Below are 27950 nucleotides of genomic sequence, written 5' to 3'. Positions count from 1 at the left end.
TTCTGGTTCCAGATGAATTTTAGGAATGTTTTCTCTAGATCTGTGAGGTATACTAATGGCATTTTAGTTGGGATTGAATTGAGTCTGTACAACAATTTTAGAAGCATGGCCATTTTCACAATGTTAGTTCTTCCTATCTATGAGCAAGGAATATCTTTCCATTTTCTGATATTCTCTTTGATCTCTTTTTTCAGAGCACTACAATTTTCACTGTATAGATCTTTTACTTCTTTTGTTAAATTGATTCCTAAGTATTTCATCTTTTTAGATGCTATTGTGAAAGGTGTGGTTTCCCTAATTTCTCTCTCAGTCTGTTTGTTGCTTGTGTGTAGGAATGCTGTTGATTTTTGATTGCTGACTTTGTATCCAGCTATGCTACAGAATGTGGTTTTTAAATCCATAATCCTTTTCATGGAGCTTTGGAGGTCTTCTATGTAGAGTATCATGTCATCTGCAAATAGCGATAATTTCACTTCTTCCTTTCCTATCCTTATTTCTTTTATTTCTCTCTCTTGTCTAATTGCTCTAGCTAATATTTCCAGAACTATATTGAATAGGAGTGGTGACCGTGGACATCCTTGTCTTGTGCCTGGTTTTAAAGTGAAAGCTTTCAATTTTTTACCATTTAGTATGCTGTCAGCCATTGGTTTGTCATAGATGGCTTTGATCAGCTTGAGGTAAAGGCCATCTATTCCTATTTTCTCTAGGGTTTTTATCATGAATCAGTGTTGGACTTTGTTGAAGGCTTTTTCTGTATTAATGGATATGATGATGTGATTTTTGTCTTTGGCTCTATTGACATGGTGTATTACATTAATTGATTTGCATATATTGAACCATCCCTGCATTCCTGGTATGAATCCCATTTAGTCATGGTATATAATCTTCTTGATGATTTTTTGTATTCTGTTTACTAGTATTTTATGGAGAATTTTTGCATCTGTATTCATTAGGGAGATTGCTCTTTAGTTCTCTTTTTTGGTTGGGTCTTTCTCCAGTTTTGGTATCAGGATAATACTTGCCTCCAGGAATGAGTTGGCGAGAATTCCTTCCCTTTCAATTTCATTAAAGAGTTTGAGACGAATTGGTGTTAAATCATCTCTAAATTTCTTGTAGAATTCAGCTATGAATCCATCAGGAACTGGGCTTTTCTTCATTGGCAAGATTTTTATTACATTCTCAATTTCACTGGCTGATATTTAGCTATTCAGAAGTTTTATATCTTCTACATTCACCTTTGGTAATTCATATGTGTCTAGAAATCTGTCCATTTCCTCTGTGTTTTCCATCCTATGAGGGTAAAGATTTTCAAAGTAGGGATTGATGATCTTCTGAATTTCTTCAGGATCTGTAGTGATTTCATTCCTTATTGTGTGTATTTCAGTTTTTTCTTTCCTTTTATTGATAAGGTTGGCTAGAGGTTTATCTATTTCATTTATTCTTTCAAAGAACCAACTCCTCAGTTCATTAATTCTTTGTATGTTTTTTTAGTCTCCATTGCATTAATTTCAGTCCTGAGCTTTATAATTTCCTGTCTTCTTTGGGCTTTGAGTTTGACTTGCTCTTCTTTTTCTAGAAGCTTGAAGCACAACATAAGATTGTTTATTTGTGCTCATTCTGTTTCCTGAGGTGGGAATTCATTGCTGTAAATTTTCCTCTGAGGACTCCTATCATTGCATCCCACAGGTTCCCGTAAATTATATCTACATTTTCATTTGATTGTAGATAATGTTTAATTTCTACTTTGATTTTGTCTGTGACCCATTGATTGCTCAGGAGGGTGTTATTTAATTTCCATGTGTTTATGAAGTTGTTGTGATTTCTTTTGTCATTAATCTCCAATTTCATTGCACTATGGTCTGATAGTATGCATGGGATAATTTCAATTCCTTTGCATTTACTTAAGCATGTTCTATGTGCTAACATATGGTCTATTTTAGAGAATGTCTCATGTGCAGCTGAGAAGAATGCGTATTCTGATGCTCTTGGATGGAACACTCTGTAAAGGTCTACTAAGTCCATTTGTTCACAAGTTGGTTAAATTCTGTTATTTCTTTGCTGATTTTTTGACTAGTTGATCTATTGCTTTGTGACAATGATGTGTTAAAGTCCCCTGTTATGATTGTGTTGCTGCTTATTTCATTTTCCATGTCTATTAAAATTTGTCTTAGACAGTTGAGTGTTCCTGTATTTGGTACATAAATGTTTATGATTGTTATCTCTTCCTCTTGAAGTTTTCCACTCACAAGTATATATGACCTTCTTTATCTCTTTTGATTGTTCTTAGTTTGAAGTTCATGTTGTCTGCAAACAGAATAGCTATCCCCACTTTTTTCTGGGTTCCTGTTTTGTGGAGTATTGTTTTCCATTAATTTTCAGTCCATGAATTTCCTTTTGAGTTAAATGTGTTTCTTGTATACAGCATATAGTTGGATTTTGTTTCTTGATCCACTCTGCCAGTCTGCTTCTTTGGATTAGTGCCTTGAGACCATTTACATTGATGGTTATAACTGATATGTATTGGCTTATCTTTGTCATGTTATTTTCCTGCTGTTGGATCTTTTTTTCTCACTCTGTTTAATTGCTTGTGCTGCTTGGTTGTTCCTTTTTGTTTTTGTTCTTGAAGTTGTGGTCTATTTTATCTCTTTCTAGGATATCTTTTAGTACTCTTTGTAGGACTGGCTTGGCACTCCTGAATTTCTTCAGTTGATCCTTGTCATGGAAGTATCTTGTTTCTCTATCAATTTTGAAAGATAGCTTTGCAGGGTACAGCAATGTGGGTTGGAAGCTGGTTTTTTTTTTTTTTTTTTCCATACCTGAAATACTCCACTCCAAGCTCATTCTGACTTGATGGTTTGTGTTGAGAAATCTGCCATGATTCTGATGGGCTTTCCTTTATAGGTGATCTGTTTCTTTCTCTAACAGCTTTTAATATTCTGATCTTTTGTTGAGTTTCTGGGATCTTGATCACTATGTGTCTGGGAGTACATTCATTTTGGTTATGGTTAACTGGAGTTCTATATGCTTCACTTACTGTATGTCCAATTCTTTTTCCGTGCCTGTGAAATTTTCTGCTATTATTTCAGCAAATAGTCTTTCTATGTCATTAGTGTAGACACCTGCTGTTTCATTGATACCTATTAATCTGACATGGTTTTTCTTTGCTTCATCTTGCAGTTGTTGAATTGTTATTTCCTGGTTCCTTGTTGTTTTTAAGAGATCCTTCTTTTCACATTCCTTAGTGGCAATGCTGTCTTCAAAGTCTGAAAGTCTATCTTCAGCTTCATTCAGGCAGTTTTGCTGGCTTTCAATGGAATTTTTAATTTCCTGGATATCTGTTTGAATCTGCTTCATGCATTCTAGTTCTTTTCTATATTGTTCATTCAAGGTTTATATGAGTTGTCTATGCTCCTCTATTTTCTTGTCAGTGTCTTCTCTGGATATGCTAAACAATTCTTTCATTATTGTTGTCATATCTTTTTTTACTTGAGAGAATATTTCGATCTGATGTCTTCTATGGCCTGATGGAGTTGTTTCTTTACTTCAGTTGCTATCATTTCAGAAATTTCAGGTGTATGACTTCCAGGCTCTTCTGTGTTGATGTTTTCTGGACTTGTTCTGGGTGGTGTAGAGGTCTGAGATTGCATATTGATCCTTTGTTTTGTCATTTTGAAGATCCAGAGGTTCCCTGGAGCTCAGCCTTACTCCCACAATTGTGTGGGAGTGGTGGGGCAAGGATCCAAAGATCCCCAGTGCTCAGTGTGGTTCCTGTGCTGGTGTGTAGGGGCAAGGTGGGGTCCCAGATGCACATGAAACTTTCTTGCATTCAGTTGGCTCCAAGGCCAGTGCAGGAGGGTCTCACTGGAGTTCCTGATGCTGTCTGGGTTCACTGGCTTCTACAAGGAGGGGATGCAGGTTGTGGACAATGAGGCTTCAGATGTTGCCCAGGATCCAGCCCAGTTCCCATGCCAGAGGGGAGGGGTGAGGGTGGAGTCCCCAAGGCTGCTGACTCTGTCTGGGTTTCAGCCGGGCTCCCACAGGGGTGTGGACTGTGCTGGGAGTGACCACTGAGGCCCCAAAAGGTTTCCAGGCTCTACCTGCCTCACACACTAGTCAGGGAGGTGCAGGGGCAGATCACCAGGGTTCCTGAAGATGTCCAGGATTCAGCCCAGCACTGGAAGACATGCTTGGTGTGCAGGGAATGGCCATTGAGGCCCCAGAGGGTGCTCAGGGCTCTGCCTGCCTTGTACACTGGTTGGGGAGATACAGTGGTGGTTCACTGTAGTTCCTGAAGATGTCCAGTCTTCAGCCCAGCACCTGCAGGCTCACTAGGGGTGCAGGGAGTGGCCACCAAGGCCCCAGACAGTGCTCAAGGTTCCACCTGCCTCATACACTAGTAGGGGAGGCACAGGGATGGATCACCAGGGTTCCTGAAGATGTCTAGATTTCAGCCCAGCTCTCTTGGGGATCTGGAGGTGAAGGAAGTGGCCACCAAGGCCCCAGAGGGTGCCCAGGGCTCTACCTGCCTTGCACACTGGTCAGGGAGGTGCAACTGTGGGCTCACTAGCATTCCTGAAGATGTCAGGGGTTCAGCCCAGTGCCCACAGACTCGCTAAGGGTGTGGTGAATGGCCACCAAAGCCCCAGATGATGCCCGGGGCTCCATCTGCCTTGCACAATGGTTAGGGAGGTACGGTGGCAGCTCACCGGGGTTCCTGAAGATGTCCAGGGTTCAGCACCCATTTTCTGTATTTCTGAGGCCACCAGGGATTAAAGTTCTCCAGAGGTGCACAGCTTCCAGTTACCCCATGATTTCACAGAATGAACTGCCCCATGTGTAGTCATAAGCCCCTCATCTTCTGTTCACTAGAATCTAGAAAACTGCTCCCCACAAGAGGATGCAGCAGATATAAGATTTCAGTTAGATGGTGAGGAAAATTTTGGAAGTGCCTGTGGAATGCCATGATCATCATATTTAGTCACTAAGAGCAGATTTTAAGTGCTCTCACCACAAAAACTGGGGAGTTTGTGAGGTACACAGATGTCAGTTAACTCTTTAGTCATTCTGTAGTGTATTCCTATTTCAAAACATCACGTCAGATATGATGTACAATCTTTCTCAGTTAAAAATTGACAATTTTAAAAGTGTTATCAGTGCATGTTTGCAGTACATAGTGATCACAGCCTTGAGGGGAGTTATGCATGGGACATCATCCCCCTCCCACCTTTCCTTCTCCTGGTGCCCTCCTCATTTCCAAAAGATCCATCTCCCTGTTTGCTATTATCTGTTGTTTACTTTGCTCTTTGATTTATTAAAAATTACTCTTTTCACTTTGTAATACTCAATAGACAGAGCAGCTAAATGGGATGAGCAGAAGATACTAGATTTCACCCCGAGGCAGAAGTCAAAGGGAAATCTCACTCCTTACCAATACCACCAACCCTAAATTTACACAAGAAATGTGAGAGGTAGGCTGCAGCCTCCAAGGTGGTGGTTTTCACTTCCAGCTGTGCACTGAATCAGCTGAGCAGGGTGTCTGGGACCGAGCTGCAGCAATTATCATTTACTTGCTGCTCTGCAGTCTGGACTCGGGTATCTTTAGCCAAAGTTGAAACTCTACCCCAAGGGAGCCAACAGATAGAGTTAGTTTGGCTCACACTGCTTTGAAATATTTGTCAAAGTTAGAAAATTGAGAAATTTTACCAAAAATATTTAGATTCCTGGATTCTCTTATCAAAGTAAAACACAACATGTGGCCCCAAATTCCTACGTGTAGAAATTAGCAGGACCCAAGTAGTGCTGCCCAGGGGCGGAGCACTCCTGCATGTACACACACACACCCTCCCCCATCCTTGCTCCACTTCCCTGCCTCACCAACCTCCCAGAACCTTGCAAGCATTAGCACACTAAACCCTCACTCTGGAACTTTAGAACAAAATAGATTAAAGCTTTCCCAGAGAGAAACAGGGGTCCAAAGAGAATCTGCAGCATTAGAAAAGTATCCAGTATTCTAAGGGCACCTGGAAAGAATTTGAGCATCAAGAAAGGTTATATCTCAGTACTTGTACCACCAATGGTGAGTTACAAATAAATATGAAACACTGCTCCAGTGTTCAGTAGGTTTATATCCCAGCTTGGGAGAACATATCAAATGTGGAAGAACTTGAGATTAACACAGAATCGTTAGTAAACCGAAATATCCTTAGGTTAAATCATTAGGCTTCACAAACACTGTCTGTAGGTTCCACAAAAGAGTTGGAATAGGAAGAGCTTGGTCTTCCTGGGAATACATCTTGAAGAGATGCATTACTCTACTTCTTGGAGCAAGGTACAAGTGAGGTCACTAGAGAATTGAGAGAATGCTCCTGGGACGGAATAGGAATGACCACCAGAAGGCAGCTGTCATGGCTGTGTCTTGCCACCCCACAAAGCCTCATGCAGTCATAGGTGGGGTTTTTCAGAGGCGGCTGGATCTAGAGTATGTGGTGCTGGGATTGATTCATGGTGCAGTGTAGGCTCAGGGCACTAGAATTACAGGTGTGAGTGCTACCCACTCTAAGTAGCCTGGATAAGATACACAGGGTAGGAAGAGCTGTGGTTGCCCTTGTTGCTTTGCTACCTTCTTCATCATGAACTGTTTCTCCAGTGCAATGCCACCCTGCCTTGGAGCCAGCCAATTATGAACTGAAACACCTGCAAACTGTGAGCTAAATAAACCTTTCCCCCTTTAACTCTAGGTGTTGAGTATTTTGTCTCAGCAGTGAGAAAAGTAACTAAGACAGCAGCCACACTGGTCTCACTCAGTTGGAAAATGGACCGGGGTAAGGGTCAGTGGAAACAAATGGAAACTGACAGCTTGACTGGGTTCTACCAGCAAAAGGTCCACTTAGTCTTGGGACTATTTCTTTAATTATTTTGCTTTTTTGTTGTTGTTTGGTTGCTTAGGCAAAAAGATAAGAGGGAAAGGAAGGGACATGGCCCTCCTGGTCACCTTGCTCTACTGGGTGCTTTGCATACATGAGCACACTCATCCTCATCAAAACTCTAAAAGCAATTTTTATCCATCCAAGAGCTGAATAAACAGACATAGGGGATAACTAACTTCCAAGTGACACCATTATGAAATAATAGTTTATCTTTTATTCAAATCCATGCCCTTGATACTCCCAGGAATTACCTACCCTTATGTACAAAGGATGGATCCCAAGGGATCCAACAAGAAGAATTAATTGAAGCTACAACAAGCATCCAAGACAGAGCAAGAACTTGGGTAAGAACTCAAAAATTCAAAGGCTCTTCCAGAAATTATCCAGGACTTCTCCTATTGTATCACAACCAAAGCATCTTGGAGAGCTTAAGAATGAACCCCTGAGTCATCTGGGACCCAGGATACACTTTACATTGTGCAAATAAAATCCAGCCATGTTTGAGTGGGATATTATCCATGAAGGAATTCACCAATAATAGTTAGTGTTGTGTGAATTCATGTCTTCCAAAGATGTTTGGGCACTTACAGACCCTGGAGACAGAGTAGTCATGCAAAGTCCCTCTCCCTGGCTAACAGACTAGTGGGAATAGAGGGAGGGAAGAAATGGGGAGATGTTCCCAGCCAACCGGTCTGTTGCACCCTTGGAGATAGTGAGACCTTGGTCCTAGTTGTGAGGGTCTTTCTCCTAACACAGCTCTCCATTCTGTGCACTCAAGGACTCCTTGTGTCTCAACCAAGGGCCAAGGCTTTTGCACACCCAGAGCCCAAGGTGGATGTCAGGGTCATCATGACCATCACAACCCATTCCAACTCCAGCAATCCGCTGACTCCAAAGCCAGTACCTTCCAGCTGGTTTCAGCCTTGACTCACACAGCATGGCCGCCTGAATTCAGGTCATTCACTGTGGTTCCTTGTCCCTATTTTAACATAAAGGCAAAGGCAGTTTCCCAGTGCTTCAATCAGTTGCAAGGATCTACCTAGATTCCTTAGCATCGGTTGTTCCTTCTGTAACACAGCACTTTGGTTGGCATTGTAAACCCAGCCCTGGTGAGAGCCCACATCCTCGCCTGGGCTGCCCAGATGACTCCCACAGCCTCTGTCTTGTAGAAAGGCCAGAGCTCCCTGTGAGGGTTGGGCTCCCTTGCAGAAGCTCTGGCCTCTGCCATCTTGGGTGATGGAAGCAGCAGGAGAGACAGCAACAGAGGACCCCTGGCTGTGCCCTTCTTCCTGCCCATGCTGTTCTAGACTCCTGGGCCCCACTCTCCCTACTGTCCCTTGCTGGGCTCACTGTGGTGTGCACTCCACAGACTCCAAGAGCAGGCTCGGGTGCACCTGCATCCTACTGAGAGGAACCTCACCCCCAATGCACCTCCTGGAGGAGAGGTGGGGATGGCTGGGGTGCTCGCTCCTCAGGCCTGACCTGCCCCACCTCCTGGATAGGCGTATGGAGCCCTGCTGATCCCTGGCTGACCACAGCTTGATCAACACATTCGCCACTGATTCACAGACTTTCCTCAAGCCCTGTTATGCATCCTGAGGCCTTCCTTAAAATAAAAAGCCGTGTCCCTGTTGACGTTCCACACTCATTGCCAGATCTGTCAGACCCTCGCATCTGAGACTTTCCTTGGGAGATGACAAGTTAGCCTCCCCAGTTTTATTGATGCTGAAAAAGATTTGTGACTCAGCAATCTTAGTAGCCAAGCCCAAGCTCCTCTGCCCACAAGCAGGGTATGCTGGCCTTTGCTCAGGAAAAGGCGCTATCCTTCTCTCCTCTGAAGCTTTCTGCTGTGGTTATCTTGAAAAGAAAGTCAGAGCCCAGCCAGCCAGAGCCCCGCAAGAGCTGTGGAGAATCAGCCCCAGCAGAGCTGCTGCTGGTGGGCGTGTGGGGGAAAGGTAACAGCACACCCAGAGGGCACCCAGGATCTGCACCTGTTCGGTTGGGTGTCACTTGCTCAAATAGGGGGACATTTGGGGAAGGAGATCAAGTTTTGCCTCATATTAATACTTATTTCTGTGTCCAGAAGAATAGGTAAAGATGGCCATTGAGCGGTAAATCTGGAGCCCAAAGACAGGGCTGGGCCAAGCATCAGTGTTCTGGTGGAATCCAGGCGGCAGGTGTTGAAGTCATGGGGTAAACAGAGGTGAGGGTCAGTGCCCAGGAACCACATCAACGAGAGGAGTGTGTCCAGGAAGCCAAAGAATGGAGGTGACGAGGGGCTTCAGGTGTTGCTGGAGGGAGGTGGACTCACAGCTGTGGGGACTTGTGGTGCACAAAGAGTGGACACAGGAGTGTTCCACAGAGTGGCTCCCTGCAGGAACCCAGCCACTGCAGCCAGGAGATGGATACTGGGGCTTGGCAGAGGTTTCACACTGGATGACCATGGTGCACAAACTATGATCAAATGCACCTTCACTTGTGCTTCCCACGACCTGTGAGCGCTTGATGGTGCCCAGGCCAGGAGCGAGCTCCCGGGGACACGTGTGATACCAGGCGTACGGCCACGAGAGGCGCTGTGCCGCACTGTGGTCAGGCATGGGGACACTTCCACCACGGACAGGCGGCCCGGGACCTGTGTGTCCCTGGAGAGCAAGGTCTGCAGTCATTTTCTAGTAGGAGCCTCTGCACACCTCAGTTCACCCCTCCTGTGCCCTCAGCCCTGACAGAGGGCTAAGCAGAAGGAGGCCAGGCAGTGTGGCCTGGCGGCTCTGTGATCTCCAAGTCCACGGTGGGAGGGAAGATGATTACGGGGTGTGGGGTGTGGACGTCCCGGTTGCTCTCTCAACCGCTCCTCCTGCTGCTCCTCCCAGTGACTGGCCTGTGGGTCTGTGGTCTGAGTTGTCATTTGGGGCTTCTGCTCCATCCCAAAGCACCTGCTATCCCCCTCCAGCTCTCTGATAGTCCCCAGGCCCCCCAGGATGGCCCGTGGATGACCCCCACACGGCCACCTTGCCCTTTGCTGTCGGTCCTCGGGGGACCCTCATGCAGTAGCATCTCCGCAGTGCAGCGAAGTTAGCTTTCCTCAAATCTGGGTTTCCAGGGCAGAGCCGGGCCTGACGCCCCTCCCCATGGCAAGCGGCCCTCTCTGGGGATGGCTCCATGGAGGCTGCTCACCGGGCTCTGGGGAACGGAGGTCGCAGTGCTAAAGCTCTCCCTCCTCAGCGTGGGTTAAAGAACAGTTCAGCAAGGGTTCCTTGGAAGCTCATCTGGTCCTGCGGAGTGGTGCTGCTCACCTCAGCTTGCAGGTGAGACAGAGGCCACCCTCTCACATACCGTGACACCCCAGTTCCCCCAGACTGGCCAAGGCTCTCACAGCCCAGAGCCGGTGGGGAGTGGCCTGTTTGCTCAGGAGCTCAGGCGCCAAGGCGGCAGAAGGAGCCTCTTCCTCGTAGGGACCCAGAGCTTGAGGGCGGAGGGTACGTGAGGAGACAGAACTTTAAAACGACTGGGGTTGACTAGCTGAGCCACCAGCAATCAGCCGCTGAACCAGAGTATTTACGTTTTGCTGTCTACCACTCTGACTTCAGTGGTTCTGCATGAATGTCTTTATACAAATATGAGGAAACGAAGCAAGAAAATCCACGTGACTGCTTGGCAATTATTCAGGAGCAACCCGCACAGGCAGCACTCTCTTAGAAATCTGAAGCAGCCGTTCCAGTGTAATCCCGTCGTCGCCTGTGACAGAGGCACGGCTGGCCCGGCTTCTCTTCCTGCTCCGTCCAGAGCTCCGTTAGTTGGCCGGCTTTCCACAGAACACTGACTGGGCCATCTTCTTTTGTAGGTGCAGACGACGACCATGTGCATCTCGGTGAGCCTGAGCGGCTTTGTGGTCTTGGGCTGTCTGTTTGCCCCCAAGGTGCACATCGTGCTGTTCCAGCCCCAGAAGAACGTGGTCACGCACAGACTGCACCTCAACAGGTTCAGCGTCAGTGGAGCCGGGACCACCTACTCCCAGGGTGAGTACAGGGCTGCCACCTCACCAGGCAGGAGCAGAAGCATCTTGATTCAGTGTGCTAAGTAGCCCCTCACGTGTCTGCTGGGTGCTGTGCTAAGTAGCCCCTCACCTGGGTGCTGGGTGCTGTGCTAGGTGCTGCAGGCACAGTGGCTAGGAGAAGAGCAGTGGCTGCTGGGTGCTGTGTCTAGTCCAGCGGGAAGGAGATGGTGCAGCCCCTCTGTGTTGGGGTTTGGACATGTTAAAGTGGCTGAATTCAGAGTCCACAGCCCTAGTTCAAAGCCTGAGGCCCTCACTATGGCATCGTGCGCCTCTCCCAGGAAGTGAGCTGGGAGAGTCCCCTCAAGCTCAGCTCGTGGTGGGCTCCCTGGGGGACAAAGGGAGGCGAGACAGGGCAGGTGCAACCAGTCACAGCCTGGGCCCCGAGGACCACACAAAGCTGTTGGCGACGATTAGGACAATTTAACAATGGCCCTAAGTCTCCACGGACATTGCTCAAAATCTCACTGCCCAGCCCCCAGGACTTCAGAAGTGGCAGCATTTTCCACTACACATACTGGGAATTAATAAATGCTTGAAGGTAAAACAAGAACACTTTACCCGGTCAAGTTTCCCTTCAGAAATTCCCGTTTGCATGAAAACAATGTACTGTGACCCCTGGGGACCTGCGCAGCTGATAAGGACCAGGTAGCACTCAAGGTAGGTGCCTACCCAGTCCAACACTGTGGGAACACTTCTTACTTAGTGAAATTTTAAGTGTTTTTCTTTCTTTGAAAGGTCTAAATTCAAACCTCATCATTTCAGCAATACTACCCTAATCAAACCAAATAAATAAAGTAGCATTATGTAACAAAGTGAAGAATTTATATAATAGCCCTGTGCATTTGAAAAGGTGTCAGTGACATGTACCATCTGTTACTTGTAATTCTTCATCTTTTATTCAAAGTAGTTTTATGTTTGTGGACTTATTTGTCCTCATGAGTACCAGAAACCACACAGTCTGCTTTGTAGGTAAGAAAATTGAGAACTGACGTTAGTTCTCAAGGGTGTACAATAATTCAAGAGTTACGAGCTGATCTTGGATCTCCTGACTTGCAGTTAAAATCTTTCCCATTTTAATAAACTGGAGCTACCATCCTGAGATTCACTCATTTGTCCACCCCTTGAGTCTCTCCCACCTTCCAGAGGTTCCTAAGCACTGGGCACACAGCGAAGTCCAAGACAGAGCCCTGGGCCCACGGAGCTTCCGGCAGCATTTTGCATACTAGAATGGAGCCTACTCGAGGGTCATGAACTCGGTGTTTGTCCAGTTTCCATTTCCCTCCAAACACAGGGCTGGGTGCTATGTGATAAATCAAGAAATGTCCTTAAATTCTTCCGCATTCAAATATAGAGCTCATGTTCTACTGGAGTTGCACAGAGAGGTCCAGATCTGTAGACTACAAATCCACAAATTCAGCGAACTACAGATCAAAACTATCTGAAAAAAATGCGTCTGTACTGAACATGCACTTTTCTGTTTTCTTGTTATTCCCCACATAATGCAGTGTAGCAGCTGTCTAGGTGGCACTCACATTGCTGTAGTGACTGCAGGTCCCCTAGAGGTGATTCACAGAGCCCGGTGGGTGTGCACAGGCTATCCACAATCACTTCACCACTTAGGAGAAGGGTGACTGTGGTGCCGTCCTGTGGCCACCCTTAGGAGAAGGGTGCAGTCCTGTGGCCAGTCCTCCACAGGGAACAGGGACGAAGGTAACCTCTGTTCTTCCAGGAAGCCTCATGCCTAGGCTTCAGCCCACTCAGTGATTGTTAGCTGATGTTACTGGGGCTTGGGGCTCATTGTCACCAGAGGTAAAGCAAGGAACTCATGCACAGTGGAGAGTCAGCCAGCACAGCAACAGGGCCACCCGCTGTCCCCTCACTTCTCACTTATTCTCACACACACACTGCTCCATAACTTCAGTGGCTTAGAACAGCTCTTTCATGATCTCTCCCAGCTCTCTGGGTCAGGAATTCACCTATCTCACGAGGTGAGGCCCTTCTGGGCTTCCTTCCATGGTTTCCTGCTGAGGCTGAGCTGGTCCGGGTTGCACATGGCTGCACTCTTACTATTGATCTTGGAGGAGCTTCTCCATAGGGCTCCCGGAGAGCAGGCGCCACAGAAAGGGAAACCTGGCCTGGCCCAGAGCCGGCACAGAGCAACAGGGACTGTTCCTGCCAGGATTCATGGGAGACACAGACCACCTCTCAGAGCCCAGGGCCGGTTCAGCTGAGCCACAGTCCGGATCCTGGACTCATCCAGGATTTAATTCCCACTTAATCTGTAGCCAGAAAGTAGCAGATGAGCCACATCAGTCTGGGCCTCAGTAAGCCTCTCAACAGCAGCCAAGGAAGTTAACAGCAGCAAAGGTACTGGTATTGGTTCTTAAATTGAGAAGTTTCCCCAGAAAGATGGAGAAACATGGCCAAAACTCAAAAGCAGGCATGAAAGACAGAGCATGATTAAGACATCTTGGAAAACTCACTAATTGAGAAATATTTTACTTATTGCTCTGTGTGAAAGAACAATTTAAGCTGCACATGGTTAATTAGTATAGTAGAAGTCAGAAAAATAAAACTTGAACCCTTCTCCATTAATTATATGCATAGGTCAATGGTTCCCAAATATTTGGGTGCAAACCGCCCCCCACTCTTTGAAATGGAGATTTCCTGGCCCCACTCTCAGATAACTGACTTATCTGTGGTGAGGGTCGGAAATGACCTGTCTGGGCTCTGAGGTAAAGGACAGAAGCCTGGTCTGTAACAGATCACCCAGCTGCCGCAGCGGAAGGCCCAGGAGGAAAGCTCATGGGACCATGAGCAGCCCATCTGCTTCATCGCTGTGTGGGTTCAGGGTTTTGTGGGTCTTTTGCAAGGGGGACAATTTAGTACAGGACACATAGTTTGTAACATTATTTATTATAGTCACCCAAAGAGTCATATACAAGACAGTGCAGGAAATCTCTCCACACACTAAAGACCGAAGAATCCAGCAGAGGGCCTGGATCCCGAGATAATGTCCTGCATGAGTCCAGGTGAAGACCTAGAGCCCATGACAACATCTCATGCAGGCCTGTTTCATGGATCTGTGCTGGGAAGGCCCAAAGGTCAGTGGTAGAAGCTAGAAAGTCTGTGCCAGCAGGATGAAGGATCTGTGTTGACAGGCTGAGGGAGATGCACCGGAGCCAGGAAGTGACACTCAAAGTAAAAACCAGAACTCCCCCGAAAAGTACCACAGCCATCCTCAGCAACAGTGAGGTCCCGAGCTCCTCCGATGTTGAGCACAGCTGAGTTCCCATCAGGAAAGCCAACACGACAAGCTTCTCCAGGAGAGTAAGCAATGCACCATCTTCCCTTCTGGAGCCAGGAAGTGTTGCTCAGAGTGAGGATCAGAGCTCCCCCAAAGTGAACCAAAGCCATTCTCAGCAACAACAAGGTCCCAAGCTCCTCAGAGGATGAAAACAGCCAAGTTCATCAGGAAAGCCAGCATGACCAGCTCCTCCAAGAAAACCAACAGCTCCTTACAGCTTCTCTCCGCTTCCAACAGGATCCCAACAGCTTCTACCAGCCGCCAACAGCCTTCCTCTTCTCCAGTTCTGCCTCTTATGCTGCTGGCAACAATCACAGCACCATGCTTAAACAGTTCAGCTGGGTGTTATAAGTTGACCACCAGTTGTCAGTCCACTACAATCACTGAGCCAGGACAGTTCAGGGAGACCTACCTGCGATGACCTTCAGGAGGAAGAGGACTGGATCAGAGGATGGGTGGTGTCTCCCACACATCCACACTCCCTGTGGAGCCCTGGGGCGGGGTGGGTGGAGTCTCAGAGTCACCAAGCCCCCAAGGAAATGCTTACTGATGGTGGCCACCTCCTCCCCAAGGCAGTGTGACTCGGAGAGCTTGACGTCCTCCACCCATCCCCCAGTGCTTCTCCCACCCACATGTAAGCAAATATCCCTTGTATTTGGATGAAAAAGACATCATTCTGCACTTCATTCTCCTTAGAAGCAAAAGGACTTCTCAGAGTTGTTCCTGAAGACAGGAAATTGAGAGTGCATGATGGGTACAGCATGGGGCTGCTTAGTGGGAAGGAGGCAGATGAAGGGACGTGGTGGTGTGTGGCAGGAGACCCTGTGTGGTCTGTGCGGGGCAGAAGAAAGGCATGAATGTCGGCATCCACCAGCGAGAGGGGCGAGGGATGATGTGTTCCCCGCAGGCTTTGGAGCTGTCGTGTACCCACCACTTGGCCACATGGTCCACCTTTCTCTTACCCACGATGACCACTTAGACACCTACATAGGAGTAGAAGCACCGTCAGCCAAGAGGTTTCTGCTGACCAACGATACCCACATCTGGGTCCCTGAGGAGCTGTGGGCAGATGGAGATTGATTCCCCTGATCAAACCTCACTCACAAAGTCACCTCTCTGGATGGTAACTGATGAGCTGCTCAACTCATGGACTTACTCTTCATTGCATAGTATTTTCCATTTTACAATGAAAGTAGCAGCAGGGGCAGAACAAGAAAACAGACTTCTAGCATCCTGGCCTCATTCCCACAGAGCCACAGCAAGAGAGCAGCGACCCGAGGACCAGGCTTGGCCCTGCCCACACCCAGGCTCCGAGAGCTGGAGCTGGAGTAGCCAAGCCAGAATGTGGCCTCATGAAGAAGTGCTGCATGTTGTCCAATATCTTCTCCACGTTGTAGATCCAGAAAAACAGCACTGTATGCCTCGGTTGAATCCAAGGAGTCCCAGAGTGACTGTGTGTGCTGGCCTGGCCCTGCAGGTTGGCAAGTTATTTGGTAACACAAACTGAATTAGCAGCCTGCCGCGCCACTGGCCAGAGCATGTTGTGCACGTAAATCTCCACTGTGCAGTGCAGGATGAGCCTAGAGCACTCAGAAAGCCAAGCCATTCGCTTCCAGCCAGAATACACAAGAGCATCCAGTCCTGACAGCCAGCGGCCCATGCAGTTTTCCCTTCCAAAGATCCATGGCCTTCCCAGGAAGCTCCTTCCATCCTGCCCCCTGGAGGAGAGGAGGAATCCCTGTGAAACAGGCAGTCCTGCGGTATGAGAGCGCTGGCACTTACTGCCTTTCCTGCCTTCCACTTAACGTCCCTGCTGTAAACTGCTCTTTCCCAACCCTTAAATTACTCTCTTCACCGTTTTCCTAGTCTTTTCCCCCCAAGCAAATACAGTCCGCTTCTACAATAGCAGTCACCATGGGAGCTGGGGCCAGGCGGGCTTAGTCCAGATGAGAAAAACCGGGTCCTCTCTACTGGATTCCTCAGGGAATTTGGCAGCTGAAGTCATAAATAAAACTCTCAAGACCTGCTCTGTGAGTCCTCTGACCTCTCTGGATTTTCTGCCTCAGCTCAGTTTTAAGATTCAGCCTGCAGGCTAGTATCTGACGGTGAGTATCTTAACACCTGCAAGTTTAATAATGCTTTAGTTGAAAGCTCTCCCTGTGGCAGTCTCCCTGACCAAGTCTGGACCTATCAGTCTGGGTACAGACCCGCCCCGCCTCAAAGCCCATGCTAGGGAGTTCAGCAGCATAAGCTGTGTCCACTGGAGGCCCCTGTGGTCCCCACAGCCACGCTGCCCACAGAGAAGGAAACCACGAATCCTTTCAGAAATGTGATCTGACAAAGACACACTAAGGTGTATTAGTAGCATTTGGCTAGATGTTTAAGTCGAAGGCATGATTTCTCTCATTCGGTATTGCTGCCCCCTCTGTCCTTTGCATCTGAACAGATTTCAGCTCAGGAGAGCCGCACCAGAGCTCAATACAGATGCCTGTGGCCATTCACGTTTCCACGTGGCACCAAGTTTATCTCATCTGGGGGACCCTAGTGTCATGCTCAGAGTTCTGGGCATAAATGTACTTTAGAAAGGAAATGTGTACATAATCAACTGGTGCGTATGCATTGCTCTCATGTGCTCTATACCTTAGAACAAAACAAGCAAAAGATTTAAGATAATTTAGTGTACTCAGTTCTCTTCTCTACTTCCTTTTTCACTTGGTGCAAGTGAAATTCTCTGGAGAACATCCCCAACTGGAAAGATCTGTGCATACAGCAGGAGAACTCCCTGCGCAGGAAGGAACGGGGGTAGGAGATTTCCTTTCCCTGGTCTGATTTCACAGGCTTTGGGACAGGACTCTCACCAAGAAAATGAAGACAGGACAGATCAGCTCACCCACCCATTGGTTTTTGAGCCAACTGCCAGCTCGAGGCTCTGGGGCTGTGTAATGAATCAGGCAAGTTCAGCTCACCTGCTGAGGCTGCTCCCGGCCAGTGGTAAGTCTCCACCTTCGGTAGGTCGAGTCCAACTGCTCGACTATGTTGCCATGCCCTGGCCTCCCACTACAAGGTAGCTAGCTGGAAACCATGTGAAATGTCTGCTGATGCAGGAACTAAGTGGTTATGAGACAATCCATGTCTTCTCCTTGTCTCACAGGAAAAGAATCACTGAGTGAGAAGTGACATCCCATGGCTGTTTCCATGTTTGGAAACTAAGTCTTGGGCTTGTAAATTTTTATTCCCCAGCATAACTGATGTAATTTCATATTAATCTACTGTTCACTGTTCAAGACCACTATTTGGATCATACAGCGGACATCTGCCCCTTTCCATAAGGAATTCTCTGCCAGCAAGATGACGCCAGTGGTGCAGTGTCCCTTTCCCCAGATGAACTTCTGGAATGGGATGTGCCATGTCAGCATGATGAGCAATCAAACAGACCCAGGGACCAGGCCAGACAGCAAGGCTGTGGTGGCCAGTGGACACGGATTTCAAGGCCATGGCTTTAAAATACTTAAAATATCTCCCAGAACAGCTATTTGGAGTCACTAGGAGTGGAGAAATAGAGCAGATGGGAGCAAACTGGAACTTCTGTCCTGTTAAACTACTTGTTTTAATTCTCTTGAGTGCAGTGCATTACAGAGATATTGTAAGATACTGGTCCTTACGAGCCAGCCTGAGTCACTAAACTGACCAACACAGTTGGCACCAGTACTAATCTATCAAGTAAGTGTTTCACTCTGATTGAGGGCCCGTACCCGGGAGAGTAGTCATTTTCTACAAAGCCTGGCTGCCCAGCATTACCAGTAAAAGAGGCAGTTTCACAGAGCCAGACAAAGCTGCCACGTGGCTGCACTGAGGAAAATGTGCCTGTGTATGGGCGTGCCTTTCCCTCTCACGATCAGTAGTGACACAAGACAACTTCTGCAGCTGTCTTCAGTGTTCACTTTGAATAGCAAAAATCACTACCTTAGCCTGGAGTAACAGCTGCTGTTTACTCTGGGTCCCAGGAAGGCCAAAGCAAGCCTACATACCTCCTGTTTCAGGCAGAAAAAATGATTACAGAAATCTGCTTAACTGCACTAAAGAAAATGGGCTACACTTGCACCATTAAAGATCTCGTGAGAATTTCATCGGAATATAGCAAAAGCGGATCTCACACACACACACACACACACACACATGCGCGTGCACGGAAATGGTAGTCCTCTACTCTTCCATGTACTTTACTACCTTGGGGAATAACAGATGGGCTGATATTGGAGGCACAAGTGAAATATTTATGAAAGCCAAAGTAACTGGGATAGTAAACTCATAAAGCAATAATTTCCTCTACTATATTCAGCAGCATATGCAAAAATGAGAATATTTTTACATAATAAAATGCACCAGCAAAAGCTACAGATGAAATGGTAAAGCAGAAATATGCAAGGCAGAGTTTCCTTCAACACACTAAAAAGGGTTCAGAGAGAGAGGAGCCTGCAGGGTTCCGTGGGTGCTCTGGCTGTTGTTGCTCCTCATAAGAAAACTTTGAATTTGTGTCAAGTTCCTCCCCCACAGTTCAGACCTGCTGGTGCAGGCTTTCCCCCAATGTGCCTGTGGACCAAGTGATAACACAAGGTTCTTCGAAAGCCCTCCAGAGTGATGTCCGTGGGGTGCACATTAGAAAGACAGTTTTGCAGGCCCTGCCATTCCTACCTTGTCCAAGAGCCCGGTTTTTTAACCACACTCTTCAAAGACCAGGGCTCCACCCAGGTTTCTGCCAGTCTCAGGAATGCAGCCTCGGAGGAGCCGGATGAGCGCAGGCGCACAGAGGCGCCTGTATCCCACCCCTCTTCTCCTTGACACCCCGACGTCATGGCCCTTCAGTCTGGAAATGAAAGCCCTGCCCAGAAATACACCAAGCTTGCTCCTGGAGGACAGGCAGGACTGGTGGGACCCAGCGCAGCAGCCTGGCCTGGTCTGCTCAGCCTGGCTGGTCTCTCTGTGGGCAGTGGGTGGTCACCACCTCCCTGTGGCTCGGAAACAGAAAGGCTCGCCTGTCCCCAGCAAGCTTCATGTGTGATAGGCTCCTTCATGCCCAGGCCTTCATGTGTGATAGGCTCCTTCGTACACCATCCCAAGTGTCCCTCGTTCCTTGAAATGCGACTGTTTAGATGCTCATTCAGGAGATCTTCACACCGGCTCTGGTCTGTGCTGGCTCTAGCAATATGTAGAGAGACAGCGAAGCTTCTGCATACTTGCTGGTCAAGAATGTACAGGTGAACAAAAATAACAAGCGAGCAAAACATCAGGCAGCAGCATGTGGGCTGAACTGCATTTTAAACCACATTGTAAAGGAGCGGCTGGCTTGGGTCCCACAGCCGATGACACTTTCCGGGGAAGAGGGATCTCAGAGGTGCATGAGGGAGGAGCCTGCCATGCCAGTAGGAGGAGACATCCCTGCAGAGTGAACCCACCGGAAAGGCTGTGAGACACAGGCATGCTGCAGTGGAGAGCAGCTGCTAAGGGGAGAGAAAGCAGAGAGAGAGGCGAACACAGGGAGCCGGCCTCGGCCACGGGTACTGGAAGCCGGAAGCTGGACAGGGAGCAGCGCACGTGAGAAAGCCACTAGAGGTTGCGGCTCAGTGACCTGTGTTCAAAACCAGCACCCCTCAGTGTCCGTGGGCGTGGGTCTCAGGCTGCCCCACCACCCCCACGGGGATCAAGGTCCATGGGGCACGTGTGCCTGATACGACAGCACAGTAGCATGACATTTACACACACTTTAACGCCTCTCCACGAGTGTCAGCGCTAACACAATTCGAGCGCTGACAGATCGTGGTGACGCTGCGTTGCTTAGGGAGCAGTAAGGAAAACTCTGCACATGTTCTGCACAAACATTTTCTGAGAGCTTTCAGCCACGACTGGCTGAATCCACGAGTGACATAGACTCGTGGCTGTGCAGAGAAGGAATGTCCAGGAGGTGAACGAGCGCAGAAACAGAGGTGCCGGTGGGACAGCCCTGCAGTACTCAGGACAAAGACACCGCTGGGCTGGCCTGGGGTTGCAGTGCAGATAAAAACACCCAGACATAAGGACAGAGGCAAACGGACCTCATGACAGATTTGACATCCAGAAGCATATGCTGCAGTCTTTGGGTTCAGGCAAGACAGTAAGATCATTCACTGAAGAAAGGAAGGCTAACTGGGTGCAGGTCACGGAAGCCAGAGCCCTACTGTGCTCAGGGGCTCTGAAGTGTCCACGAAGCTCCTGCTCACAGCTGCCAAGCAGGGAGGTGGACACAGGGGCTGCAGGAAGCACACACATCAAACGGCCCAGCCTCCACCCTAGGCTGTCAGGGACCTGAGGCTTGAGCTTCACTTTGCCTTGTTCTTTCTCTTACCTGGTTTTCATGATAATACTGGAGTTCAGTCAAGCATAGACTTTGTAAAGATTAAAATAAAGCCCTCACGTGTGGGGTTATTATTACAGCCACTTTCCATCAAGTGTTTGTCCGACATAAACTGTTTAAATGTCTTCACTGCAGAAGTTTCAGATCATGCAGCTTCCCCTGCCCTCAGAGACCGTGCTCTTGTTCCCAGACTCACAGTGTGAAGAAACTCGAAGCTGCTCCCAACAATGATAAAAGAGGGGCCCCTAAAGAGTCAGCGTGCGCCTCGCCCAGTCACAGCACGCATGTCCACCCCCCGCCCCCGCCACCCCGCCGACTCGACAGCAGTTTCCCCACACACGCATCCAGATATGATGTGAAATCTAGGCCCTTTAGTTTCCCTAATGATGACCCAAGGGAAGACTTCAGTGCCCCAGAAGATGGTGCATTCGCCACTGAATGCCAGTCATCTCAGGTTCACAGTTACCTACTGCTCTGTGTTTAAAACATTCCTGTGCAAAATGCAATTTTATGGGGCAAGAACACACCCACCACCAGACATGCACACTTCGGTATAAAATTAGATTGTGAGTCCTGAGGACAGGCTCAGGGCTCATCGGTGTGGTCTGGTTGTGGTCGGGTGGCCCTGAGGCCAGCTCTTCTGCTCAGAGTCCAGATGGACAGGTCAGGGACGGCCAGGCAGAGACCTGGAAGTTCGCAGAAGGTCATCTCTCCACTCAGCCTCTCCTGATTGTGGCCTTCATCCCACAACAAGTGAGGGCCACACTCTTGTCTTCTTTCAGTGGGAAGAAAAAGCATGAAAGGTGAAGTCAATAAAACTTGTGCAGCTGGATTTCTCATAGAACCCAAACTTTACCAGCAAGTCCATAGCTAAAAATTGTATTTGGTAAAACTGAGTCTGGTAAAAGGGTGAACGCGAGTGCTCGCATTATCACGACACTGCTGACACTGCTGTCTCTGCTGTCACAAACAAGAACACCACCCCCGGGGTCAGGGTTAGTCTTCCAAGAACCTGGGTGAAATCAAAGCAGCGCACAGCCCTCAGTGCTGTTCCCATGGCGACACAGTGCGCAAGGATGTCTCCAGCCAGTCCCTGTGGAGCAGAGCTCAGAGCTCAGGGAGAACAAAATACTTACAGGCATTGAAACTAGTAAATCATTTAACAAATTATAAAAATTTGCCATGGACCCTAGGTTTTGCACATTGCATTTGACCAGTTTGTGGATCATCAAAGCTAATTTCAACCCCTGAAAGACTTCTCCCAGCAGTGATCCTGCTGTGAGTTCTCTCTGCATGGCGCTGAACAGGTGTGGAAGTGTGTTCTAATGCACAAACTGATGCCGAGCAGAAGAAACTTAGAAAGTTGACATGAACCAATCATCTGTCAAAGCCAAGTTAAAGTGGGTTTGGACCTTAATTTTCACCCCATGCAGTGTCCTTCCCTTGCGGCCCCCTAACCAAGCCCCCTGTCGCTCTGTCTTGCAGCCTCCGCCAGCACCTACGTCCCCACAGTGTGCAACGGGCGCGAAGTCCTGGACTCCACCACCTCATCGCTGTGACGGCGACTCCGGTTCAGCTCTTGTTTTTAGACTGTTAGACACACGTGCTCACGTGCAGCTCCAGAATGCAGAGACAGAACAAAAGGACCCTAGAACCTTTTTTTAGAAGCAGTACATAAATTATTTTTGAGGACTGTACAGTACAGTGACGTGCTAGGACTTTCTAGGCTGATTTTAGTACCCCTATTATTAACGGTTCCCCAGAGCACAGAACTAACCATTGTTTACAGAGCTGACATTGGTGACAGGTCTGACAGGGTCAGTCTACTAAAAACTATGGTGGCAATATTAGGTAGCGTTTTTTCCTATCAAGTTTTTGTAGGTCCTTGTTGTAACTAATTTAGGATGAGTTTCTATGTTGTATATTAAAGTTACATTATGTGTAACATTGTTTTTCTGAGCACAAAATAAAAAGCATCTGTGTTAATGTAAAGACGTCGGGAATAAAGCCTTCGAGGTTTTCCAGCATGGTGGGAAATGGTTCGTCTTTTCTGAGTGTGTTGAGATAACGTGAACACGTGGACTGTGGCTCATTTATACTTTTGATTTTGGAAGGCATCACCCAGCTGTGCCCCTGTCACATCCACACACGGTTGGCACTCAAGCGGCTGCCCTACCTGAGGGCTAGAGAGCAATCCGGACCTCATCACAGCTCACGATGACCGGACAGTGACTGGTGGTACCACAGCATCACGTGACAGTACCCAGCTCAGAGTGCGAAGCCAAAGCTGTCAGACACCCCAGAATTACTAAGCCACAGCTCTGAGGTAAACAGCATCCTGAATCCGTCCTGCATGCGCACGGTGGTCTGCAGACGCGGGTTCACCCTTCCTGGGCAAGAGCGGGGAAAGCACCGTCCCTCCTTGGGAAGCGCTCCCTGCCCATGGCCGAGTGAGTTCCCAGGAAGAGCACTGGGGCACACAAGCTTGTCACTAAACTTAGATGTTTCAGTCACCTAAATAAAAGAGGAAATAGGTGAAGTGTAGGCAACCTAAAACTGGATTATTTTTACTAATACTGTCCTATTTCTGTCAACCTTTTAGTAGCAATTTTTTTTTTTTTTTTTTTTTTGAGATAGGGTTTCACTATGCAGTTCAGGCTGGCCTTAAACTTACTTTGTAGCCCGGGCTGGCCTCAAACTCACAGAAAACCTCCTGCCTCAGCCTGCCAAGTGCTGGGATAACAGGCGTGTGCCTCCACACCCAGCCGCAAATCATTTATTAATGTAGGAAAAGTTACTGAGAACACAACTATCTGTCAGATGCTTCATCAGGTACCATGGACAGAGAAAATGCCATAAACTGTGTAGTTTAAACAACAAAAACGTATTCTCTCTAGGTTACAGAGGCCAGAAATCTGAAAAGAAGGTATGCAGGGCCATGCTCCCTTGCAAGCCCTGAACAGTCCATGCATCCCTTTCTCAGCGTCTGGCGTGGGAGGCTTCCTGGGCTGTGGCCGCATCACCCCACCTCTGCCTTGTCTCCGCCACGTTCTCCCGTGTGTCTGGGAAGGACACTCAATCGTGGGGCTTGACGACCACCGCAGGGACCTAGGGTGAGCTCATCTTGACCGCCTTCGTTTATGCAAAGTCACTACCCCAGTAAAGCAGAGTTCTCAAGTCCCAGGGACAGGATGCAGACGTGCTGATTTGAAGTCACTACAGTCCATGAAGAACAGAAAGAGGAATTAGGTATCATCTCTGCATTTAAGAAGGTAAAGATCAGAAAATATTTTAATGAGGGAACTGTGACCAAGGAAGGTAGAGGAAAAAGAAAAGCAGAGATCTGAGGGACGCACAGAATAAACAGGGCTTGGGGCTGGGGATTTAGCTCAGCAGCAAAGCACCCGCCTGGCAAGCGCAAGGTCGTGAGTTCGATTCCCGGTACCAGGAAAAAAAAAAAAAAAAAGAATGAAAAACAGGGCTTCAGACAAACAGAAAATACTGACAGTATTTTAAAAACACCCAAAAAACAATGAGCAGGTGCACAAAAGCCCACAGAACTGGGCTCCAAGGACATGAAGGCGTCAGCTGTGAGAGATCCTTCTCTGTGGATGCATTTGAATCCACAACCGCACCAACCGATCCAAAGCCCACCAGGTGCTCGAGCAGCGGTGTCCCCAGCCCCTGAGTCCTCCTTTTCAAACAGGAACCTGGGATTTGGGGAGCGAGTGGGTAGATCGAGTAAGAGATTCAGCACCACTAAATGACGAAAACTGCTCTCCCTGCGGCCGCGCCTGCAGGAGGGCACGGGAGCGCTCAGGGCGAGCACCTGCCCGGCGCGAAGGCAGAGCGGAGGCTGCAGCCAGGGCCAAGGCGCTCAGCGCGGCGGGCGGCGCGGGCCGCAGGGGGCGGCCGCGGCCTTGGAGCCTGGGCCAGACGGTCCCGCAGCTCCGGGACAACACCGCAGACGTGTGCGGGCCGGGAGGACACGGGGGCGGCGGCCGGACCTCAGGCTGACCCCCGACGCTGGGACGGCGACCCCCCGCAGTCCCCTCGCTTTCCCCTTCCTCGTGCACACCTGCTTTCTGGTTTGAAAATGCTCACCTGTGAGTCCAGAATAATTTTTAGGAACGTTCAGCACGTTTTCCTTCCCTCCCTAAGCCCCGCTCCCTCCCCGCCCCCTGGCTCGCTCCCCTTCCCCTGGGAGCCAGCTCTCCGGCCTTCCCAGGACCCGCCTCCCCGCTGCTCCTCATCTGCCCTGTGGGTTTCTCAACGGAAAAGCGATGCAATATTTAAATCTGTGTACGGAAAAGAGCCACTAGAAACTTTTTTTTACAAAAAGCATTAAAAACAAGTAAGTTTTTGCTTTTTTGGAACAAAAAGGCAACTACATTTCAGTCTTCCAGAACACAAAACTGGTTGAGCAGATCCACCTTTGCAAAACTTCCTGAATTTAAGGGACCCAGGCTGAACAATACATCTCATCCACTAAAACACACTTATTAGAATCTAACTACATGCTCGATCATCCTCGATTTTTGGAGTGTTCACAGATCTTGGGGTGTTCTGTCCTCACCTGGACATTAATATAATTTCCTGCCCATCCAAGTTGGTGTGATAAAAGCAGCTGCTGTTTTTAAACTGCAGGGAACATGGCTCGAGGAACACAGGGAGAGTTGATGCACAGCTGAGGAAGAGGCCGGCTCAGCCGTGCCGCTCCGGCCTCTAAGCCCACACTGCTCCTGGCAAGTCCCTGCTTTATTCATCTGCTCACTGCACCAGTTTCGGGTTCCAGAGATTCTCAGATCGGGGCTGTGCGCACGCAGAAGCCAAAGAGCAGAAGCTGCCAGGAAGACGGATTATAACCGGAGAGCTGAAGACGGGTCCAGCCCCTAGAAAGACAAAGTCCACGCTGCTTGGTGACAGTCAGGTCCGCATCATTCTAGCTGGTTTAACTCTTGAATTTGAAATGCAGTGAAGATGATGTGAGATTAGTTACTGGAGATGAAGGAAGCAATGTCCCCCTCCAACCAAGTCTACCAAAATTTACAAGCTATTTTAGGGCCCTCCTTCCAGGAGTTACTAATAAGATAAAGAACATTCCAGCAAATAAAAAGCCAGTCAGTTCAAGGATGCTCAAGATGTTTCTTGAACACCGATCACTAAAGGGATCCTAAAGTCTTTTAAAGTTCTTTAGGTGAGAAAGTAGGATTTGGTAATTGTGGAAAGACCAAGTGTGCCCCACCTTATGAAATGAAAGTAAAGCAGGGGCTCCAGGGCCAGCGCTCGAGATTCTGTGCTGGAGCTACTTTTGTGCATCATCCCTTAGTTCATCTGGTGGCCTGAAATGGATTCACATGTAAGCTGGACTATTATTTCTAACTCCCCTTGGCAGTATCACATACGCCTCCATGACAGAAGATGCTAAAATCTGTCTTGCTAATTTGCTGTGTACCAATTTACTTATTTTTGTTTTATCCTCCGCCAGTTAATATGCACAGTCCCAGCACTACAAGAGTACTCAGGAGAGTATCCGACTTTCCTTTGAGGGTGGCTGGATTGCTGAAGGCAGGTGACAGGTCACTTTCTCTTTGCACACTCAGATGTTCACCCCGCTGCCAGGGCGGTGAACTCCAACTGAAGAGCACTCGCGCAGGCAGCTCTTCTGACCAGTGCTGCCATGGCTCTGGTCATGCACACCAGGGCCAGGCAAGCCCTGGCCTACCTCCTGTTTACAGCTGTTGGGCTAAGAAGGCATCGATATTTTTAAATAACTGGAAAAACATCAAAAGAAGAATATGTAAAGTGTGGAACTTAAATGAAGTTGTGACGCCAGGGAGTGGGTGCAGTTCTGTCAGGAGGAAGCCGCCCCTCTGTTCCTCGTCCCAGCCACTCTCAGGCCACAGTGGCAGAGCTGAGTAGACGCAGCAGAGACAGCAGGACCCACGGAGCAGAGAGGTGCCCCTTCCCCTCCAACCTGCACACAGCAGCGTGCTGGGCTCCAGCCTGCCTCTGCCCGGCACCGTGGACGTGAACTCCACTTTGATTTCCAAGGAATGAGGCAGGCGTTTGGATTTTTTTTAAAGTTTTCTTCCCTCAGAATCTCTCCATAAGGAAAGCTTAATTTAGACTGGTTTCTGTATTTATAACTGCTATGAAGTGAAGGGGGGGAATTTCAGGTCCTCTGAGGGTCTCTTCTACCTAGCATTCATGTGAGCCATGCACGCACTTTCAATTAGCAGCGGGGTCATCCTCTCATCCTAACCCCCAGGACACTTTCTTTTCACAAGGAGGGGAGAAAAGATGCAATGCTTCCCTTTGGGAATGACCCCAAGCCACAGAGAACAGCTCCATGGAGAGACATCAAGTGACAGCTGGCCAGATGGGTCTTTTCGAACATGAGCCACCACGACTGCAGGCAGTGACCCAACCCAAGCAGTTCTACACAACCACCCTAAGCCACCTTTATCGTTGGGAAGAAAATGTGACAAAACTCTGAACAAAAATACTAGGAAATTCTTTAATCCTGGGAAGGGTGTGATTATTAGTAACCAAAGAATGGGAAAGTCAATAATAAAACTCAGTCTTATAAATCAAGCAAACACGTATCAACTTGCTCAACACTGTTAACGACATGATAGACTTTGTCCATAGAGGACGCACTCTCATCCAGTGGAAAACTGATTTAAATAGGTTTTGACAGAGTGCCAAGGGATGTTATGGGTGACAGTTGATTTAATGAAGTGTTTAAGGCTTCAAAAATGTGCTTTTTAGAAAAATAACAAATAACAACTTTTCTACCATGGGAGGGGGGAGAAGAACAAATGTCAATTAAATTTGTTTATGCCTTTCAGCATTACACTGAGCTTCGCAAAGGCCAGACATAAAACTAAAGTGGGTTCTACAGCCAGAATTGTTCTGAAAATTCTCCTAATACTCTTCTTGTTATCCTTCTTTAGCCCTTGGGATAAAATGACAGCCCACTGGAATCCGAAGGGACAAGGCAGCACCTTCCCAAGTCGGGGCTGAGCTGACAGCACCCGCTTAATATCTAAAATTAGAAATAAGATAAATTCTTCAATACGAACTGCATTTTCAGAGAGTTCATTAAACTTTAAGGCATTTCTGACATGGCAGAGATTTTAGTCCAGTGACAAGACGAGAAGGCAGAGACCAAGGGCAGAGCCCAATTATCTGGACAGCGTGGAACATACATGTGCACACAGCAGACAAGAGCAGTGATAGGTGACCGGGGAGCCACCTGAGTCTGTCCAG

At 48.1% G+C, this 27950-nt stretch overlaps 1 protein-coding gene across 1 annotated transcript in view; it reads left to right on the top strand.

The window, feature by feature from the left end:
• Positions 1-22702, top strand: part of Grm3 (glutamate receptor, metabotropic 3) — an 81289-nt gene extending 58587 nt beyond the window's left edge. Inside the window, exons 5-6 of the mRNA XM_013510486.1 lie at positions 10768-10942; positions 22161-22702. Of these exons, the coding sequence (XP_013365940.1) occupies positions 10768-10942; positions 22161-22234 (249 nt within the window). The 3' untranslated portion in view covers positions 22235-22702. The remainder of the gene's footprint in view (positions 1-10767; positions 10943-22160) is intronic.
• Positions 22703-27950: the final 5248 nt, after the last annotated feature.

Source organism: Chinchilla lanigera, unplaced genomic scaffold, assembly GCF_000276665.1.
Source record: "Chinchilla lanigera isolate Chin_1 unplaced genomic scaffold, ChiLan1.0 scaffold00009, whole genome shotgun sequence".
In the NCBI taxonomy this organism is placed as follows: domain Eukaryota; kingdom Metazoa; phylum Chordata; class Mammalia; order Rodentia; family Chinchillidae; genus Chinchilla; species Chinchilla lanigera.
The sequence above is the reverse complement of the archived record's forward strand: the minus strand, read 5'-3'. Positions and strand labels throughout refer to the sequence as shown.